Below are 21,876 nucleotides of genomic sequence, written 5' to 3' on the forward strand. Positions count from 1 at the left end.
CTGCATTTGAAAGAGGTGTATGGAGACATGAGCAAATAAGGATGAAGGGATGTAGCTTAGAGCATTGGTGTGAAATGGAAGGAATAAGGGTGGCCATCTCTTAGGCTTTTTAAATAAAAAATAATGATTAATATGGCCAATAAAGCAATAACCACATGGCTACTTGAATGGGATGCCAGCGTTGCTGCCAGCTCGAAGTCCAGAAGGTTGGAGAGTTGACGGGTGATGCGGAGCTGCTGCGGACTGAAAAGTGAGCGTCGTCGCCTTGTACGACGGGGGCTCTGATCGATTTGCAGAGAAGAATGGCGTGGAGGAGCCGTCGGGCTGCAACTAGAGGCTGGGGGCCTCCCTTGTGAAGAGCAGCGAAGAGGGCATTAAAGGTGCTGCAAGCATGTAGAGAAGACCACTAGGGACAGGTGCAGCCCGCTGCGGAGAGAGAAGAAGTCAACGGCTGGTGAGACTCTACGCGCTTGGATACCTTTGAAGAGGGCGCAGCTACTGCTGGTTGATAGTGGCAAGTCTGGCGTCAAAAGCTGACAGGCAGGTAAGGAGAGCACAGCTATGGTGAAAAGCTGGCGGGTACTGAAGCCGATGGGCTGGTGAGCGTGGAGGGCACGCGTAAAAAGAGAAGTAGAGGGCTGGTGATAGCAGGAGAGCAGAGGCCGTTGATGGGTCGTGTGGTTGGTGGATGTGAGAGAGGCTGGATGCCCAGGAGGACTCGCGACAAGTGGAGGTTCGAGTGAAGAAGGGAGAGTGAAGCGTGGGCTGGTGTGGGCCGCGTAGGTGAACCCGACAGTGGACAGCGTGAGCGGGTGCCGAGTGAAGCAGAGAAAGAGACAGGTGTTGCTGCTTGGCTGGTGGGGCCGGTAGCATTGCAGAGGAAGTGAGGAAGTGGCTGGCAGAGGATCAGCACAGAGAGCGAGAGAGAGAGGTGTTTGGGTAGCTGCTGCTGCTGGCAACACATACAGAAGTGATGCGCTGCACAGGAGTTGAGGGTTAGCTGGTGGGGCGCCCTCAGAAGAGAGAAGTGGCCGGGTTCTTTCTGGTGTGATTGGCACAGCAGGCAAGTGAGAGGTTCGTGGTGATGAGGATGTGGTGTATCCTCGGCAGTGATGACAGGTCTGAGTGTTGATGTGTTCGTGGCAAAGGCTTGGTCGTCAGACGCAAGGTCGCAATTCCTGAGGTGGTGTGGCCGTGGTGGAATTCCCTTGGCAGTAAATCCAGGCCTGAGCGTTTGTAAGTTGTGTAAGTAACGCTTCTGTGTCGATAGAAGCTTGTATGAAATGTTTTGACTGGGAATATATTGTTGGGTGTTGCTTGTCTATGGTGCCCCTGTTTGGTGCTATCTGTCTGGCATGGGTTGGGTGGTGAAGTGTGAGAAGTGTTCCAGCCGCGCCGGTTGGCTGGTGGTGCCTCCGTTGTGTTTGTATTTCCAAGTTTGGGAGGTGAAGGGCTATAGAGGCAGTGGTTCTTTTTTCTTTCTTTCACCTCACAATAGCCACTCGCATAGTTATAGTGGCAGCTCATTTAGTTGGGTTCACACTATAGAGAACCCTAGTATGTATTTGGTTGAGTACCTTTTCATATTGTGTGTACTCTTATCTTTGTATATGGTGTGTTGAGTGTTGTGTGTACTCTTATCTTTGTATATGGTGTGTTGAGTGTTGTGTGAAGAAGAAGAATATTTTCAGCCTCTCACCTTGTGTGTTCTCTTTTAGGGTTTTATGAGTGTATGTGTGCTTACAAGAGCTCAAGCTTTCTTCTCCCCTCTCTGCATCTTTTCATATAGTGCTTGGCTTCATGCCTAACCACTAGTGAGCACAAAGAGGACTCTAAACAAGTCCCTTCTGGATTCAATAATTATGAAGTAGAATACTGAAGGGTGTGTCCTCCACCACCAAAAAGGGAAAAACCCAATAAACGAAGAGTGTCCTATGATGGGGCCAGAAGATGCAAAGCATGTGGATTTCACATTGCCTGGGAAAGAGCCCGAATTGGTGTGAACATCCACCACCACCACACGGACTATAGCAGTAGTTTTCAAAGAATATAGAGATGTATTCATTTGGAGCTATGCTAACTTGAAAGGAATCCCTCTAGAAATTTACGGACACATATTTCCATTAGTGGATGGTGCTAGGCCGCCGGTCAAGCAAAGATTGTACACATATAATGAGACCTATGCTAAGGCAATCAAAGATGACTATGAGTCGATAGACTTATCAAGGCGAGTTTCATTTATGATATTGAGCACACAAATTGGATGTCATTAGTTGTGATTATGCCTAAGAAGAATAGTAAGATCCATGTGTGTGTTAACTTGAAAAAAATTAAATGTAGCCACATGATAAGAGATCATTACCCTCCACTATCATACACCACTGAACATGTGCTTGAGAGAGTGGCAAGAAAATAAGCCTATAACTTCTTAGATGGAATTATCAAGTACCACCAAGTATCCATAGACCCTCTAAGGACCAACACAAGCTAGCACAAGATAACATTCGTCGTTATAGAATGGGAAACATTTGTATATAAATTAGTGCCGTTTGATTTAACCAACATGCTAGCTATGTTTCAAAGATTGATGTACACTTCATATAAGGATTTCTTAAGGAAATTCTTAGAGATCTTCATGGACCCCATCTAAGATTAGTGTTAGAAAGGTGCCAACGATATAGACTGTGCTTGAACCCTGAAAAGTGCAATTTCATGTGGTGAGATAGGGTGTAATCCTAAAACATGTGGTGTCAAAAAATAAAATCTCCATAGATGAAGTAAAGATTCAAGTAATCGTAAAACTTGAAAGACCCAAAATGTAGTCCAAATATTCATTTGTCATATAGGATATTATAGATGATATAGAGAGATAGCTAGACCTCTATAAACCCTGTTGGTATGTTTTCTATGGACTAAAGAGTGTGGAGAGCCATTACATAAGCTTAAGTAGGCCTTGATAATAGCTTTAACTCTCAGAGTGCCAAGGTGGGATGTCATCTTCCATGTACATATAGATGCATTAGCCTAGGCAAGGATATGATGCATACTAGCTAAACCTGGTAAAAAGAACATGGACTTTCCTTTTATTTATGTTAGTAGAAAATTAACGATCTTAATGAGACAAATTATACCATGACAGAGAGGGAAGGCTTAGTAACGGTTTATGTAGTTAAGAAGTTTTACCCCATTATCTTTTCGTCTGCAGAAAAATTTATATTTTTTATAGATCATCAAACTTTGATCTACCTTGTGAATAAACCATGCACCATAGGGAAAATTACTTGATGGTTCTTACTTCTTCTTGAGTTTGATTTCATGGTGTCAGTTTGCAAAAAAACATTGTATATCAAAGTTGATCACTTGTTTAGAATTTTCGATACGGAGGGACCACCAAAAAGGGTCAAGGATGGTATTCCAAATATATCCCAATTTCAAATAAGCTTAGTGCCAAGGTAGAGTTATGAGCACTGAATATTTGAGCAATGGACTTCCCTTTAGAGATGAGACCATGTCCCTAAGAAGAAAACGTTAGTTAGTAAAAGGTAGGTGCCCCATACACCCTTGTTTCAAGACAAATCTAAAGAAGAGGGAAATATGATGTTTTAAGACTCTCCATATGTGAGGATAAGTATGTTGATATTCTAGAACAAGCTCATGCAAGAGTCACCGAAGGACACTTCGGAGGAGACATCACATCTAGAAAGGTCCTATACACAGGACTATAGTGGATGACACTCTGCGATGATGCCATGGATGATGTCAAATGTTACGACAAGTGCTAGCCTTCACCATCCCCAACATAAGGATAGAATGCCTTTATAGACAATTATGTCCATAAGACCTTTTTCTAGATGGGGCATTGACTTCGTGGGACTCATTAGCCTTGCCTCGTTAGAAGTACATAAGTATGATACAGGCTATAGTAAAAGAGACATAGGAATGACCGCCCTGCCAAGTTCATTTATGAACACATCATTACTAGATTTGGATGTCCTTTAGAGCTAATTAGCAAACAAAAAGGACCAATTTCTTAATTGATGTGGTGGAGTTTCTCTTAGAAGAACTAATGGTAGTGCACCACATCAATTTCTTAATTGATGTGGTGGAGTTTCTCTTAGAAGAACTAATGGTAGTGCACCACAAAGTCTTCCATGTATTATCCACAAACAAACAAACATGAGGCTCAGAGCACCAACAAGGTCCTATGTACTATGCTTACAAACACAATCGAAATATCGAGAGGAAAAACTAGGAGCAGAAGCTCTCATTCACTACCTATAAAATTTCAATTCGAACTAATCCATATAAACTAATCTTTAGACTTGTTGATGCTATACTCCCATTAGAATTCATGATCCCAACTTTGAGGGTAGCAAAGCAAATGAAATGAACGGGCATAATGAGTTGTCTAAATGACTTGTAGACATCGACAAACTTGATGAAGCAAGGATACACTCAGCAGAGTGGGCATGTACACCAAGAAAAAGAGACAAAAAGGTGGTTTAATGCTAACATCAAAACCAAGAGGTTCAAGGAAGGGGACATGTAGTCCTACAAAAAAGGTGGTTTGATGCCAACATTAAAACTAAGAGGTTCAAGTTCATTTTGTTCAAGAAAAACAAAAGGGACTTGAAGTTGAGAGGGATGGATCATCTTAGAATCTACAAACTCATAGCATGCCTAGAGACCCTTAATGAAGTCCACATGGAAGGATTCGTCAATGGGAGTAAACTTAGAAAGTATTATGGGCTATTATCCTATGAACAACTTCAAGCCATTCATGAGGCTAAAGAAATTAGAAAACAAGAGGGCCCAACAAACGGGAAGCTAAAGTTCAAGCGGAAAAAGAGAAGCAAAGGAGAGGTATTATACCTATTCACATGGCCAAAATGCATAATGACGAGGTCAAACCTACAAGGCTCTACCTAGAATTCCCCATAAACACACAAACAATAGCCAAACTTGCATTATTTGATACAGGAGTAGAAAGAAACCTTATTCTTAACCTAGTCATCAAGATGATGTAATTATCTTAGATAACTAAGCTAAAGATACTATTTCTTAAAGAATAATAACAAGGGAATGCTACTAGGTAAGCATCCAACTCTAAGTCAAATCACCAGAGGCCAAAAAGCACTAATGGAATAAGAGTTTAAAATTCAAGTTTCCAAGGGCCAAAACAAGTCTAAGGCATAAGAGTGAAGAGTCAGGTTACAAAAGGCCAAAATGAGCCTAGGTGTAACTCCTTAAAGGAGTTCACTTATATACACACATGAACGCCAATTACTGTTATGGGCTACCGCACCTCCAAGAGGGAACTCAATGCATTCACCTAAAGGAAGAGCGATAGAACACAACTGTCACAAGGAACTTACCAATGCTTCGAACTTGAATCCATTGAGGCCACCAAGCTCACTTATTAAGCTCCACCTCCACGCTGTCACCATAGAGTCGCTCACACCATTGCATAAGGCAATCACTCTCTCTGACTCTCCCACACAAGCATGAGTCATACAAGCATAGAAGAGGCATAAATGCTAGAATTCTCTCTCAATCTCTCTCAAGACACAAAGAAGAGATCTCAATAGCACAAAGGGATTGTGTCTTTTCATTTATGAGAAAATACCTTATATACAATTGGCCCTTATTCACACTTGGGTGCCCAAAACTTACTTAACTAAGGCCTTGGGTGGCCAATATCTCATAATGTATAACTTTTATAGTGCCTTTTCATGACACTTATTAATGTCAATTGAGGGGAGGAGCATACTTGTTAATCCAAAATAGGATTAACATCCCCCCTACTTGATGTAGGTTCTATGCTTAGAACCTATTACTGAGGTCTAAAGACTTTGGTCACCAAACTCATGATGGTAGAAGTTTCGGCATGACTGAAGCTTTTTGAGGGTTCTTCTGAATGATGAGTGTGAGTGCCATAACCTTGTGTCGACCATGTCTTCGAATGTGACATGCATGTATGTAGGAAGACACCGCAGGATGATGATAATATAGCATCATACCCCTATCATATGGGCCTTGATTCATGTTGAATTGCAGTTGTTCAGTTTGATATCCATCATAGGGATCTTTGGGTTGATCAATCAAGGACCATGAGAAATTTTAAAAATTGAACACTAGCCCACGATTGCTGGGTTCGGGATATGGCACCATGCCTGTATCCAAGTGAGCATCTGTTTTCTTTGCTCCCGTATGTCTGTAAAGGTTGCTAGCATGAAGACTGGGAAATTGTAACATACATGGGAGTCGCGCTGCTTGGCCTCCTGAAACTCCAGTGGAGTCCATCTTCTCTTTAGTGGCATGTATAATGGGTCAACTTGCTGAGTTAGTGGCATGCACATATAGACTTGGTTGCATTTTGGAATAGCTAAGAATTCTTTTCTCTAGTCCGACTGTATTCCAAAATATTCTAGTTTGGGATGTGCATCATTTGTGATGATAGTAGCATAGCCCCCTCGTGTTTGTAGTACTGGGTGGCATGATGGTGGTTTTGGTAAGTTACAGATGATAACATCTCCCCCCCTCTCTTCTATTGAATGGCCAATCCTAGATGCTCGGACTGTAATGGTCGGGTCTTTAAAGTTTGCAAAGCCCTCTCGATCTGTGGGTCTTAGTTGGGTATGCCCAACACATCTTTTTGCTAAGATGTTCAATCAATTTACCTTCTCACAAACATGTACCATGTTTGTGTGCAAGAAAGTACTAAGTGATGACATGGTTGCCTTGCTTGGAGAGCACTGGAGTATTGTAGAGGGGGTGCATAAAAATGACACATTCAAGTGTAAAATTTTAGAGTCTAGTGTTTCATTTTGGTATCTCAAAGCTCATTCCACGTTATACATACGCTTTTATTAGCGGTGGATGAAAAATAACAGTTATTCGGTTCTAATGCAGGTAGATGAACAAGTTGTTTTACCTGTTGACATATGTGTTCGGTTGCCAAGTCGTGTGTGGTGGAAGTTATAAGTGCAAGTAGACATTGGAGCCTCCTAATTGTTAGGGAGTACCTTCAAATCGTAGAAGGTGAGGATATTAGCAAGGCACAATTCAAGGTGAATAATAGGAAGACTCATAAGCGAATGGAGCCGATGGTGGTAGATACTAACTGGGAGGCTAAGGGTATATCGATGAGTTAATGAACTTCTCTAGAACAATACCTTCCAAGCTTCCTTTTCAAATCATTTTTGTAAAATCTTTTATGATTTACCAATCAAAAGTGCAATGTGTATTTAAATGTGTCTTTTAATATATTTTCTTGGATTGTAGAAATCTGTCCCATGAATGCGAATTCTTATAACACATGAATGGTCAATTCATTGTAGGCTGGGAAAATGGTTTTATGGCACACAGGATTGGAGATGACAATTGTTCAAAACTAGGGTGGTTTTATGGCACACAGGATTGTAGAACATGGTTTTGAGCAGTATATAAAGACATCCTACATATGAAAGTTGTAACATTATTTCTTACTCATACCTCATAACAAAAGCCAGCCTCCCATGGATGAGAACTCTTCTTGCGATAAGGATGCTCCTAGCAAGGTTGCTACGCCCCCTCCAGTCTCACAAGATTACTCAGTGTATTCCTCTGTTGGGGATACAGATGATAAATCTGTCGTGTACTCTAAAAATAGACACGAAGACCTTGAAGATGCAAAAAAACTAATAGCTAAAGCCAAAGCCATGTATCAAATAATCCTTCAGAGAAGACCCAAAACAAGCCAACTGAAGAAAAGCCTACTCAGCAGGATGATTAGGAATTTTAGGAATGTTTTGTATTGAGGACTTGGGCTCAAAACAATTTGTATCTCAATGTTACTTTAATGAAAAATATTTTGCAACATTTCAATTTATATGTATACTCGTATTATACTTTGCTTTGTCTCTGTCTCTGTCTCTGTCTCTGTCTCTCTCTCTCTCTCTCTCTCTCTCTCTCTCTATATATATATATATATATATATATATATATATATATATATATATATTCATAAATTATTTTTAAAGCCATCTTAAATTGCTAAAATAATCAGGGGTTCAATAAGAATTCTGGATATTTAAAAAAACAAAGATATGAGAAAAACGCTCGTATCAAGAAGAATCTTTACAAAATGAAATTTACTAATAAAGATCTGCATGTGCTAGGGCTGCTGGGGCTCCATGCCCTTAGGATTCTCTGTCATGGGCCCTGCATCCACATCCTTTGCCTAGGTCTCTTCTGTAGAAGCCTTCTTGCCTTATGAATCGAAGCTTCTTCTTCGGAGTACCCTTTTTGCCAACCTTCTCAGGGGTTCCTTGCTTAAAGATAAAATGCTTAAAAGGTGAATGCATAGGCATTCTTTTCTTCTTTAATGTAGAGGCTTCACCTGTTTCATCTGTTGGACATGGCGAGTCAAGTTCCATGTAATTGCATCGTTAAGTATAATATTAATCACCTTCGTCTGCATGCTCCACAACCGAAAATCAGGCATACCAAGAGATTGCATTAAAAATAAAAAATGGCTCAAAATTGAATATTGTAAAAGAGGTGAAAGCAAAAAAAAATGGGAGAACGAGTAACGTAACTTACACTGCTATTAATTTCAGTGTACTTGGAGAGAATGAATTTCCATACACTGGCATTAACAGGAGTGTGAATCCTTTTGACGAGGAACGAGTTGATTTAAAAACTTATACTATGTCTCCTTTTTTAACTGAGGATACAAAACTTCAATGGTAGCAACCACTCTCTTAGGTGCCCTATAACAAAATTTCAATGTTCAAAATTAAAAGAACTTAAGTAGTATGGTAAAAATCATACAAAGTAGTACTTACAATTTACATTCTCTGTGCATTCCAACCATGTTATTCATGAATAGAACTCGGCACTTCACCAAATTAATAATGCACCCACTCCAGTGCCCTTTGCCATTTTGAAAAACATAAATCTAAATAATGATAAAAACTATAAAATAAATACGTGAGATTATATTAACAACAATGATAAAACATAAAATAAATAAAGTGGGTGGTAGTAGAGATAAAAATCACAAATCACATAAATTTTCCTTCACGGTGCAATAAGCTTGTTTGTCGCATCGTGGTGGAAGGTGACTTTCAAAAGGGTGGAGTAGAGATAAAATTTTCCTTCACGGTGTTTCCCTTCCACGATGTGCTAAGCTTGTTCGAGGATAGAGAACAAATTGCAGAGTGAGAATGCTCCACAAGAGCCTTTTGTTTTAAAAAGTGAGTCTGTAGAGATGAAGAGGTCATGGACCTTTTATCTGATGATGATTGCATTCCAAGCACAGTGTTTGATGTGGCTCTAATGAAGGCATCTACAATCATTGATGAGGTTTGTTCTATGCAGGGAGAGCACATAAAGTCAAATTTTGTCATCCCTGGGCTTCCCTCTTTCCTTATAAATGGGAAGAGTTATTTGCTTCTTTCCCATATTCAAAAGCTCTGTAATTTTAGGGAAGATTACTACCTTGCAGTTATAGCAGATGGTTGTGAACCTGCCAGAGGATTACTTGATGTAAAGAATGAATATAAAGAGGATTTGTTGGCTTTGGACACAGAGGTTATCGATAACTTCATAGAAGCTCCCGAGAATATGTATGGATGAAATAGTAGTTCTAAGATGGTATCTCTAGAGAGAGAAAATATCTTCACATGGAAAAGGAGAGCTTGGGAGAGACTCAAACAGATGGCTCAGATACTTCAGGAATGGGAGAAAGAGAGAATCGTATTGCAAGCGTGGAAAGTTGGGAGAATGAATGAAAACCGTTTTTGAGGTTGATGTGGAATTTGGTGGGAATTTCAAATACAACATTAAAGTGCATGAAATAAGATTGAAAGGGTAGAATTGAAACTAAATGGATTTTTCCTATTTTCGGGCCCCACTAATGGACAAGATTAAAGAAAGTATGCTTCTTTATGAGCTGTGTCTCCTTATGCCACAACAAAATTAGTCTTAATTTCTTAAAATTAGGGATTCTTACAGGGCCCTTTTTATGCTCAAATGCCCCCTATGGGCACCCATTGCTATGTACCCTATGACTTTGGATATTGCTTGTGTAGGGTTTATGGAATTGATGCTTTTTTTTTGTTTTATGAGTTGATGTCACCGTGCTCGGTGTTGCTATCTCCTCAATCACAGCCTATCTCCATGTGTTTGTCAGGCTCCATAAGGGTACGGACATGACATTGTCACCCCCATTCAGCGGTGTTGTCCTCTTCTCCCATTGGATATTACGTTTGCTGGCGCAAATCCAGGATCATCCTAAGATCATTTAAGACAATATTAGATAATTTGGGAAAAATCTCATACTTTGGGAATTACCTTTTTAACATAGTTTTGGCCATATCTTGAGCATATGAACTCCAAATTTGTCGGACATTATATATTTAGATACTACTCTTCAAGATCTTTCCAATGATATGTCACATGAGGGGGTTTTGACAAAATCTTGGATAGGTTCACCATGATCCCATTTTTAAAATGGGAATGGGATTTTTCCCAAATTATCTACTATGGTATTATTTCCTCTTCCATGGAACTTGCAGGCATGATGAACACCTTTCCAGCCAAGGACTTATTTATAATGGAAATGTTAACACTTAAAATCCCTTAGCTTTCATAGTTATCAAGTGCACACTGCGTACTTGTGCATCGATGGGTTCAAGGTGCAGTCTATCTAAGGCTACCCATGTCTCATATATGAGATCAGGTTATGACTTGATCCTGTATGTATTAGTGCAATGCTCCTTGCACAGCATTTAGCCGTAGATAGTTCCATCCTGAGTCGTGCTGACTCAATATTCAGTTCCTCTTCATCCGGGAGAGTCAAGGAAGCCATGTTCACGTGTAACATTCTCTTTTGGAGTAATTGTTTAGCTTTGGTCTCCCTTGCCTTAGCCTCTCCTCTTGAGCTTGCTGGATTTTTTCCTTTGAGAGCTATTTTTGTTGTTTTAAGAGATGTTCTTGCAAGAGCATCTCTTGGGTCAGTGGTCCCAAATATTTTTTGAGTTTGCTTCCATTAACGTAACCCTCCATCTGTACGCCATCAATTGTCTCAATTGTAACCGACCCTCCTTGAGGTGTAATCTCTGACACACTCGGAAGGGTCCTAGGCCTCTGTACTTGAGTTTTTTTTCTTGGTGCTTCCTACACCATACATGAGGACAAGGTCTCCCATTTCCAATTATTTTGTTTCAAGTTTTTGTCAAACCAATGCTTTCTGCATAGTTTCTCGACCATGAGTCCATGCGATGCAATTAGCCTGGTCTCATCAAACTTCTCTAAATCGATTAGCCTTTCAGCTAATGCATTCTTCATCAGACGCTCTTGCACTACAATCCTTAAGCTCAGAACTAGAGGTATTCCATAGGCATTATTGCCTCAACACCATAAGCTAGACAGAAGGGAGTGTATCCCGTCGCTACCTTATATGATGTTCGGTATGCCCATAGGGCATTGTCAACTTATGCTACTTGCTTCCAAGGTTTTCGTCAAGGTAGTACACAAAATTTGTTTGTACCCTTTGCTTGACCATTAGCTTGTGGATAATAAGGTGATGATTTCCAATGGACTACTAAGAATCCAACAAGTAAATGATCAATCACCTTATTAATAAAATGTGAGCCGCGATCACTAACTAATTCTAATGGGCAGTCGAATCTCGAGATAATTTTCTCATATAAGAATTTTGCTATTGTTTGTGCATCAGCTCGCTTCGAGGCTCTGGCTTCTGCCCATTTGGTGAAATAGTCCGTGGCCCCATGATCACATATGGGGCTTGTGATGGATGTGTCGCTGGACTAATAGGTCCAACAAAATCCACCCCCCATTTTTCGAAGGGTTGTCTTACAATAATTGGGGTGAGCGACATCTTGTCCCTTTGTGGGATAACAAATCGCTGACATTCTTCGCACCTTTTGACAAATTCTATGGCATCTCTGAACAACGTAGGCCACCATAATCCTGCTTCTTGAAGTAGCTAGTGAGCCGTGATCTCTCCACTAAAATGCCCTGAATGAGCTTCATCCAATATTGTGAAGAACTCATCTTCTCTCACACATCTTCATAGGATATTGTCTTTACCTAGCTTATATAATTCTCCTGCAATTAATCAATAAGGTGTAGCAAGATTAATAAGTCACCGCATTTTATCTTTGTTCAAGGGTGTTTCTTGTGGAAAACCATAAGCTAGATACTCAAATATCTCTTCGCTCCATTCGGGTACCATGTCCACTTTTTGAACAAACAAGTATTAGAGAGGTCATCATTAACACCAGTTGCTGGTTTCCCATTTGGAATTCTTGACATATGATCGGCTAACACATGTTGTGTCTCCCTTTCTTACTGTAACTGTAAAGTCAAATTTCAATAGTAATAACAACCAGCGATGATTCTTCCCGTGGTGCAAGGCTTATTCACTAAGTATAATAAGGCATGATGGTCCACGAAGAACAAGAATTTGTTGGCCAATAAGTAATGTCGATACTTCTTAACAGCGTAAATTGTGGCCAATCCTTCTCTCTCTGTGGTGGTATAATTCACCTCTGCATCATTCAATTGTTGACAACTAGCGAAGTACACTGGATAGTCCAACTCACTGGGCTGGGCTAGTACGCATCCAATAGCAAAGTTTGATGCATCAATGTGCACATGAAATATGAGGTCCCAATTGGGGAGTCATAGAATTGGTGCACTAGAGCCAATGCCTGCTTCAATCGATCATATGCTTTCTAGCATTCCTTAGTTCATTCAAAGACAATGAGTAGCTTGTACAATGGCTTGGCGATTTCAATATAGAAAATTATAAAGCGACAGAGTAATTCCCAATGTGGCCCATAAATCTTTGCACACCTTTGTAATTAGTGGGTAGTGGCAGCTCCAATATCAACTTGACCTTGCTATTATCTGTGGATATACCTCTCTTTGAGACAATGTGTCCCAATATCACACCATGTTTGACCCAAAATTAGCACTTTAAAGGGTTTAGGGATTTACGATATAATCGACATCGCACAAATACCTTCCTTAACAAGCCAGATGGTCTGCCCATCAAGAGTGTGCACATATATCATCAATGAATACCTCCAACCACTTCTGCAAGTAGTCTTTGAAGGCTGTGCACATTAGTTGTTGGAATTTTGCTAGGGCATTGGTGAGACCAAAGCGCATGACTTTGTATGCAAACGTCCCCCACATTGCATTGAAAGTTGTCTTATGCTCGTCTTCTAGTGCTATTGACACTTGATTGTAGCCTTAAAATCCATCGAAGAAGCTGTAAGCTTCTTCACCAGCCACTCTCTCCAAAACATGCTCATCTTCTAGTGCTATTGACACTTGATTGTAGCCTTAAAATCCATCCAAGAAGCTGTTAGCTTCTTCACCAGCCACTCTCTCTCCAAAACATGTTCCATATATAGGGCAATGGATAATGGTCTTTCCTAGTAGCTGCATTGACCTTTTTAAGATCGACACATACCCTAAGTTTTCCATTATTTTTTGGCACTATTACGATTGGTTGACAACTAATCCATGTGTTCTATCCGTGGTGACAACCAATCTCTGTGTTCTATCTCATAGATGAAATCCGCAGCAGTAATGAGTTTATCTATTTCCTCCTTTATAATTACCGCATACTTATTAGGATTTATCTAGTATGACCTATCTCATAAGTGAAATCCACAGTAATGAGTTTATCTATTTCTTCCTTTACAATTGCTGCATACTTAGGATTCATCTACTAGTATGGTTTCTTCCTGTTTAGTCTTGATCCTTCCATGATTGGAATCGTATGCTGCACTACCTCAGGTGGTACACCCTTCATCTCCTTGTAATTCCAGGCAAAACAGTCCTTAAATTCCTCAAGGAGGGCAACGAGCTCATCTTCTTCAGCTGAAGTCAAGTCCAATATATATACGATCATTCTCAGTTAGGGGTGCATTAGTGTTATCCTTATTTTTACAATCACATACTAGATAAATAAGATGTTATGGGACTAAACACTGGGTAGGTTTTGTCCTCTTGATGCCCAACTTTCGTATGCTTAGGTGTTTCTGGCTCTTGAAGGGTGACTTTCTCCTTATGTTTTCCCTGCAGTGATATCTTAATTCCTCTCACTCCAATCCTTAGAAAACTCATCGTGTACCTTAGTGGCTTCCTCATGTCATGACATTGAGTGGTGTGATATTTTCAGTTGCACACTAATGGTTCGGATGGTGGCCTAATAAGAAGTGGAAGTTGAACCACTTGCGCAATATGAACAATCCTTGATCAAATGATCAATACCATACTTAATACAAGTGAGCACTGGCATGCCATTGGGCAAAGCAATCAATTGTTGGGGTTGGTGCGCATGAACCACATTCTTGTTTGTGCACTCAGCAATTCGATGCGGCCCTCCATAGCCAAAACATTGTTGTGGTCCTCTCCTCATGTTTGGGTTCATGTCCTTACCCTTCCACTGTAACGTGGTTTGAAACACAGGTATTGACGTGTTATTCTATAGGACATAGAATTCAGGTGTGACCTCCGTAGCTTCCTCATAGTACTCTCCGCTAAGTTTTACTTCATGTACCATATCAATATCTTCTGATGGCTCTTCAATCAATACTTAGTTGATTTTAGCATGTGGTGGTTGTGGTGGTAGAACAAGTGGTGGTAGAGGTGAAGTGTCCTATAACTAGAACATCCCCCTAAGCAAATAGGAAGAGTTGGGTTGTCTTGCACCTACTGCAGTGATTTGTCCAGGTGGTGCTAGTAAAGCCAATGGAGCTCTAGGTGCCGGCAGCAGCTGTGTAACTATTTGGAACCTTGGATATCTACACATTGAAGTGTCATGATTCCCTAATTTTACATAGTGTGCACAATAGAGTAATGGCCTTGCTCTTAATTGTGGACATTCGATGGTAGTGTGATTCAATTTCTGCACATAGAGCACCATACCAATTCCCTACGGAGGTAAAGATGGTTATGCCCATGCCCAAATGTTTCTCTTCCCTCCTTTACCTTCAATTTCTCTAGTATTGCGTTACTACTGAGCTTGTCTTCACTCATGTTTCCAACTTGCTTGCCCGAGTTCCAATCTCTTGGAAACTCGAAACACGTGAAGTCATCGTTGTGCCGAAGATATTCTGACATCTTCTAGTTCTGACAATTCCAACATATTATCTGCATATTCAATTGCCAGTTTGCAACATGCATCTACAGTGGCTGGTCGGGCTAGTACCAGATAATCATACATCTTGTGGTCTCTTACTCCTCTCTGGAAGCACGACAATAACTGATCGTCAACCTCTCTGGAAGCACGGCAATAACTAATCGTCAATTAACCTCTCTGGAAGCACGGTAATAACTGATCGTCAATTAACCTCTCTCGTAGTTTGCACCTTGAATTTAAGTGCTTAAGTCGAGACACATAGAGTCTCTCATCGACTCCATTTCCTTTTGTTTGATATTGTGTAGCTGCCACACAGGGCTCCATCTGTCACCACTTCTGGGAAAGCTGGGCATAAACACATTCTTGAGTCGTGTGAGGTTAACCTTATCCTCAGGTTTAAGGGTTCAGAACCACTGATGCGCTTTCCCTTCTAGGGGTCAGTGTGAGAAAGCATGAATCATTGTCAGATCACTGACAGGCCCACAGGTTTCGCATGTGGATTCAAAAATCTCTACATGGTAGGATCCCCGTCCCCACAGAATTTTTGGACGAGCTTGGAAATGATGTGTGGCTTTATCTGGGAGGGTCGGGATTCTAGAGCAATGCCTAGTTCCCTGACCATTCCTCGGTCCATTTCTATGGCCATATTCAACAGGTCCATCCTTGTGGCTGCATTAAGATCAATGGTTGGATCCAACCTTGGTCTTTGAGGAATTGCTCTCCCCTACCTAGACCTCGTCCTCTTCCTGTGTTGGCTCTTCTAGGTATCTTTGGTCCATGGGATAGTCCTGCAAGCACCTTGGAGTGGCTCATCCCCATTAGTTGCCTCTGTACGCCTTTGCAAAATTAAAAGTTCCATGCACTTCTTGCCTTCGACCAAGTCCAACATTGGTTGACGGATCCATGCCTGCAGATTACGCTTCTTCGTCTCATGACTGGTTTGGAGACCAAAAAATTCCCAGGCGATATCAATGATACCATTGGATCTGGTTGGGGAGGGTGGTTTCTCCTCTTTCCCAAACCTAGAGTACCTCAGCCCTTCTTCCATGGACTCTTCCCTACTAGTTTCAACGGTGGTCAGATTCCTAAGACACTCAAGTGAGTGCTCAATGAGTGGCCTGAACCCACACTTTTTTGATAGGAAGATCCTGGGTGATTTGATGCACTATCGTCAGGTGTAAGGTCGTCTCCGATGAGCTTTCTAGACCTTGAGTGCATGTATATATGATTCGATAAGCTATTTTTCTATCCCAATTAAGTTTTGATTAGATTCTGCCGACCCGTTCCTAAGGCCGTGAGATTGCAGAGAGAACAGTTCATGACATGAAGTGTCAGAAAACAGTTCATGACGTGAAGTGTCAGAAAACAGTTCACATCATGAACGATTTTCTGCACTTTCACGTATTTAAAATTTTTTGCTCTTGGGAGGATTAGAATTCACGTTACCTTGTTATGAGTGTTAATCTTCTCAAGACCTCCATAGCCTTAACCTAACTATACCAACCTCGTGAGTTGGATTTGATAAAGGTGTGAGATTGTAGGAAAACATTCACGTTGTGAAGAGATAAGGTTTCACGTTGTGAACAAAAAATGGTGTACATCGTGAAAGTTTCTAAAATGGTTCACGTCGTGAATGATTTGGTTTACGCCGTGAGTGAAAAGTTGAACAAAAAATGGTTCACGCCGTGAAAGTTTCTAAAATGGTTCACATCGTGAACGATTTGGTTCATGCCGCCGTGAAGAGTTTTGAAATAGTTCACGTCGTGAATAATTTTTTACACTTTCACAATTCTTAATTTTATCAGACCTCGTGGCGTCAAAGGTGTCAGGATAAGGCTAGGCGTTATTCACGATGCTAATGTCGAGAGCGATTCACAGCGTGAAGTTACAAAAAACGGTTCACGATGTGAAAATTTTCCTTCAATTTCACATGGGAACTTTCCACATCGACTAATGTGATTCTGGGTGCAAAAATACTTATCCAACAGTTCCCAAAATGATTGTGCCACATCTAAGGAGTGGAATACAAGTTCAAGAGGCATAGTCAATGGTTCCGTATTTTTTTAATTTTTGTGAATTTTTTAAAAAGAAGTATAATAGAACACCAACTTGCTCGTTCACGTTGATGATTCCAGTGATGCAAATATCAAAATTAACTAGAAAAAACAGTGAGGCTCTATTCTAATATCACTCCACCACCCACATACACAACAAACACAACCAATTTCTCACGATTTTTTACTTCCACACAAATGTTATCCATTCATTTCCTACATAATGCACTACCAAAATGCAAAGGCAATCATGAATCTTATGCAATGGGAGCTGAAACTCCAAGATTAAGGAAGAAACAAAGGTGTTTTCCCGATGCGGCGCCAAAAAATGTTATGGGCTACCACACCTCAAAGAGGGAACTCAATACATTCACCTAAAGGAAGAGTGATAGAACACAATTGTCGTAGGGCACTTACTAATGCTTCGAACTTGAGTCCCTTGAGGCCTCCAAGCTCACTTGTTAAGCTCCACCTCCACGCTGTCATTCACCGTAGAGTCGCTCACACTGTCACATAAGGCAATCACTCTTCCTCACTCTCCCACACCAGCATGAGTCATACAAGCATAGAAGAGGCACAAATGCTACAATGCTCTCTCTCAATCTCTCTCAAGACGCAAAGAAGAGCTCTCAATAGCACAAAGGGGGGATTGTGTCTTTTCATTATGAGAAAATTTCTTATATATAATTGGTCCTTATTCACACTTGGGCACCCAAAACGTACTTAACTAAGGCCTAGGGTGGCCAATGCCTCATAATGTAGAACTTTTATAGTGCCTTTTCATGACATTTATTGATGTCCTCAATTGGAGGAGCATACTTGTTAATCCAAAATGGATTTTCTTCACTTGCATACTTTAGATTCTTGCCCCTTCTCAACATCACCACCAGGAGGTTGAGATACATAAACCAACTCATACAAATCACTATTCAAGAAGGCAATCTTGATATTCAACTGTTGTACAATCCAACCATGATGCACTACCCAAATGCAGTAATACATCTGGTTGTAGTTATATGAGACATACTAGGTGCAAAGGTCTCATCATAATCGATTGTGTAGCCCTCTATCTAGGTCCACACCACCCAACAATCACATATGAAATCACTCTAACTTGGCCAAGTAGGTCAAAGGGCTTCTCCAATGCCTTGGGATATGCAAGCGCACTATGCCGAAACATTTTTGTCAATACTAAACCACATGGTCATGTACATAACAACACCCTCTATACTTTCTTAAAAGATCACAAAGGATTTAGGTTACCATTATCAACAAATACAAGACAATTTTTTCTCACCTTAAACAACGTTGCAAAAGAATAAAAAATAATTTCAATAAATTGCAATACAAATGGTGTCAAAGTAAATAGCTAAGGTATATTGAACAAATGATCGGGTTACGATTGGCATGCATGTTTCTTTTGTGTGTGTGTGTGTGTGTGTGTGTGTGTGTGTGTGTGTGTGCGTGTGTCAGTGAGTGAGTGAGTGAGTGAGAGAGAGAGAGAGAGAGAGAGAGATCAATAGGCTTAAATTGTGGCTATTATCACTTCTTATACTTGGGTGTTTGTCTCGTCCATTTCATATACTAAAAGATTCTATGTCACAATTTACCAAGTGTAAAACTTAGTCAAACCTCAAGGCTCGATTAATTATAGGCTTAATTGTTGCTATTACGTGGGTGTTTGTCTCGCCCATTTCATATACTAGAAGATTCTATGTCACAATTTACCAAGTGCAAAACTTAGCCAAACCTAGAGGCTTGATCAATAGGCTTAATTGTGACTATTATCACTTCTTATACGTGGGTGTCTGTCGCATACATTTCATATACTAGAAGATTCTATGTCACAATTTACCAAGTGTAAAACTTAGTCAAACCTCGAGGCTCGATCAATAGGCTTAATTGTGGCTATTATCACTTCTTATAAGTGGGTGTTTCTATGTCACAATTTACCAAGTGTAGAACTTAGTAAAACCTCAAGGCTCAATCACAATAGGCTTAATTGTGGCTATTATCACTTCTTAGAAGCGACTGTTTGTCTCGTCCATTTCATATACTAGAAGATTCTATGTCATAATTTACCAAGTGTAGAACTTAGTCAAACCTCGAGACTCAATCAATAGGCTTAATTATGGCTATTATCACTTCTTATACGTGGGTGTTTGTCTTGTCCATTTCATATACTAGAAGATTTTATGTCACAATTTACCAAGTGTTTGTCATATACTAGAAGATTTTATGTCACAATTTACCAAGTGTAAAACTTAGTCAAACCTCTCTCTCTCTCTCTCTCTCTCACACACACACACATAGAGAGAGTCTCTCACACACACATAGAGAGAGAGTCTCTCACACACATGTATAATAGAGAGAGAGAGAGAGAGAGAGAGAGAGAGAACGAACTTTGAACTTTTCTTTATGTCCACAAAATAATGAATTAGCTGGCGCAAGTGGGGGAGTGTGCGTAACAAATGCGCCTGTTTGGGAGCTTGGGCGTTATTTAAGTGGTGAAAAAGAATCGGCCAGCTTTTTACACAAATCAAAACATTGCAAAAGGTGCCTAGCTTCTAGGTGTAATACTTTATATTATGTTTGGAGATTGCATTCGGTGGGGGGAACGGGGTATCTCTCCGTGTCGGTGCAATAGTCGTAGATCATATAGTTCTCTTGCACCCACTGGAGCCTCCCCTGCTGCTGCGTGTCCAAGGTCTGGTAAGTGGCTTGGTTCCACCATTCTTGTGAGGGGCATGTGTCAGGGGCGTTCTCCAGGCAGGCGTCCAGCTGGTAACCGGTGTAGGAGGCGATGAAAGGGGCGTGGCCCCAGTCGATCTTGTCGAGGCCGCCGCGGGTGGCCCAGCTGTCGCCGTTCCATATGCTGGAGTAGATGCGCATGGGTTGCTTGCTGAGGTAAGGTACGCCCGCGGCCTCGTTGTTGGCGAACTGCCGGATGGGCGTCCCGTCCACAGAGAAGCTGCAATCATCAAACACACCCAATGATCAGCTTAATCGCATATCAGGAACTAATGACGTATTATTAACGCTAAGACGGGGGATTAATTACATGATGTGCTGCTGGTTCCATAGCACTGAGTAGGTGTGGTAGTCAGCTGTGGGATCGAACCAGAGGTAGATCCGCTGTTCCCGTCCGCCCACCCCATTTGAGAACACGTTGGTCTGCAGAATGTATGGCTCTCCGCTCACGTTGCCCAGGAACTCGAAGTCCAGCTCATCGTGATTCGAGGTTTCGGAGGAGAACTGCATGCGACATTATCAGAGAATAATTAATAAGCTTAATAGTTTGAGTGAAGAGATTAAATATCGAGCGGCAAGCATACTGTTGTAGTTGCAGAGAGTGGCTCATTACATAATAGGCCGTTACCGTCCCCGCCGAGTCGCCAGGCACAAGCTTAATCTGCATGTCGATGCTTCCAAACAGGTACCTGTTCTTGGATGCAAATCCGGACGCTGCAGCATTTTGATATACCCACAAACATTAGAAACTGCAAGGTACACTGAGGTTTATTACGTGGGAATAGCTCTCACATTAATTTCCTAAAGTATTGGGCGCTCACCAGAAGAATTGTCCAGGACGAGCTGCATAACTTGGCCATTGTCGACAAGATTGACGTTATTTGGAGCGCCCCAAGTCACATAGAAGTCGTCTGTGAAGACGGTAGCCAAAGCTGCAGAAATGGCCCAAGAGAAAGCCAAGAGTAGGGCACAGGAAAGCACGGTACTAGTCCGGCCCATGAGTCGAGGTGACCACTAATTGGGGTTTGTATCACGATCGTAGGCTTATAATCAACAAGACAATGTAATTGTAGGTGGCTAATTGTGATCAACAAGTGAATGGTAGGCTTATAATCAACAAGACAATGTAATTGTAGGTGGCTAATTGTAATCAACAAGTGAATGCAGTGGAAAATTCATGCATTGCCTTCCGCTCATATAGAAGCACAAAGTGGGGTGGGTGTGTGTGTGTATTGTGTGCGAGGGCCGGCAGCTACGTCGTAACTGCTGAGAAATTGGTTGAGGTGGAATCCAGGCTTGCTACGACCAAAGGCTCCAACGCGTAGCTTTTTTAATGGGAAGCAGCTGTGCCAGAACGATTCTGTATGCTCTTTAGCGGCCGCCTACGTTGAAGCCAAAAAGAAATCGTGTGAGAAAGAGAGACACGGGATTTCTCCATAATAAAATGTGGAGAGATTCCATATGGCAGAGGACTACACGTGAACGCGAACTCGGTTAGAGCGACACTAACACGAGTGGGGTTGTGCGTACGTGCGCGAGACACAGTGAGAGAGAGAGAGAGAGAGAGAGAGAGAGATGGAAGTTGACAGCGTAACCCTTGAGACATGAGACTTCAACTGACCGCCCATCATTAATGTTACCTCTTACCATATAAAGTGCCAAATCCGCACATAAACATAACCCTATTTTTGTTACTAGTACACAAAAACCCTTTTGTTTTTAAATAAAATGTTTGTAGGCTTATCATTGCAATGAGAAGCAATTGCAAAGCTCGGTAAAATCTGTACCAATGCAAGGGGTATGCCTTTATCATAAGATCATGAATCCATAAGGTTTTGTTGACATTGCCAATACATAGCAAATGCTTTATTAATATTCATCGACTTTGATTGGGGTCATGGA

The 21,876-nt window shown here is 41.1% G+C and overlaps 1 protein-coding gene across 1 annotated transcript; it reads right to left on the reverse strand.

Moving 5' to 3' along the window:
• Positions 1-19,615: 19,615 nt before the first annotated feature.
• Positions 19,616-21,143, reverse strand: LOC147632999 (putative xyloglucan endotransglucosylase/hydrolase protein 6). The gene is made up of 4 exons (XM_086806018.1): positions 20,796-21,143; positions 20,588-20,688; positions 20,285-20,478; positions 19,616-20,194 (listed from the first exon to the last, which is right to left on the reverse strand). Exons 1-4 carry the CDS (start codon positions 20,971-20,973, stop codon positions 19,810-19,812), a joined length of 858 nt encoding a protein of 285 aa, XP_086662144.1. The 5' UTR covers positions 20,974-21,143; the 3' UTR covers positions 19,616-19,809.
• Positions 21,144-21,876: the final 733 nt, after the last annotated feature.

Source organism: Cibotium barometz, chromosome 12 (assembly GCF_041138505.1).
Source record: "Cibotium barometz isolate CiBa-2024 chromosome 12, ASM4113850v1, whole genome shotgun sequence".
Lineage (NCBI taxonomy): Eukaryota > Viridiplantae > Streptophyta > Polypodiopsida > Cyatheales > Cibotiaceae > Cibotium > Cibotium barometz.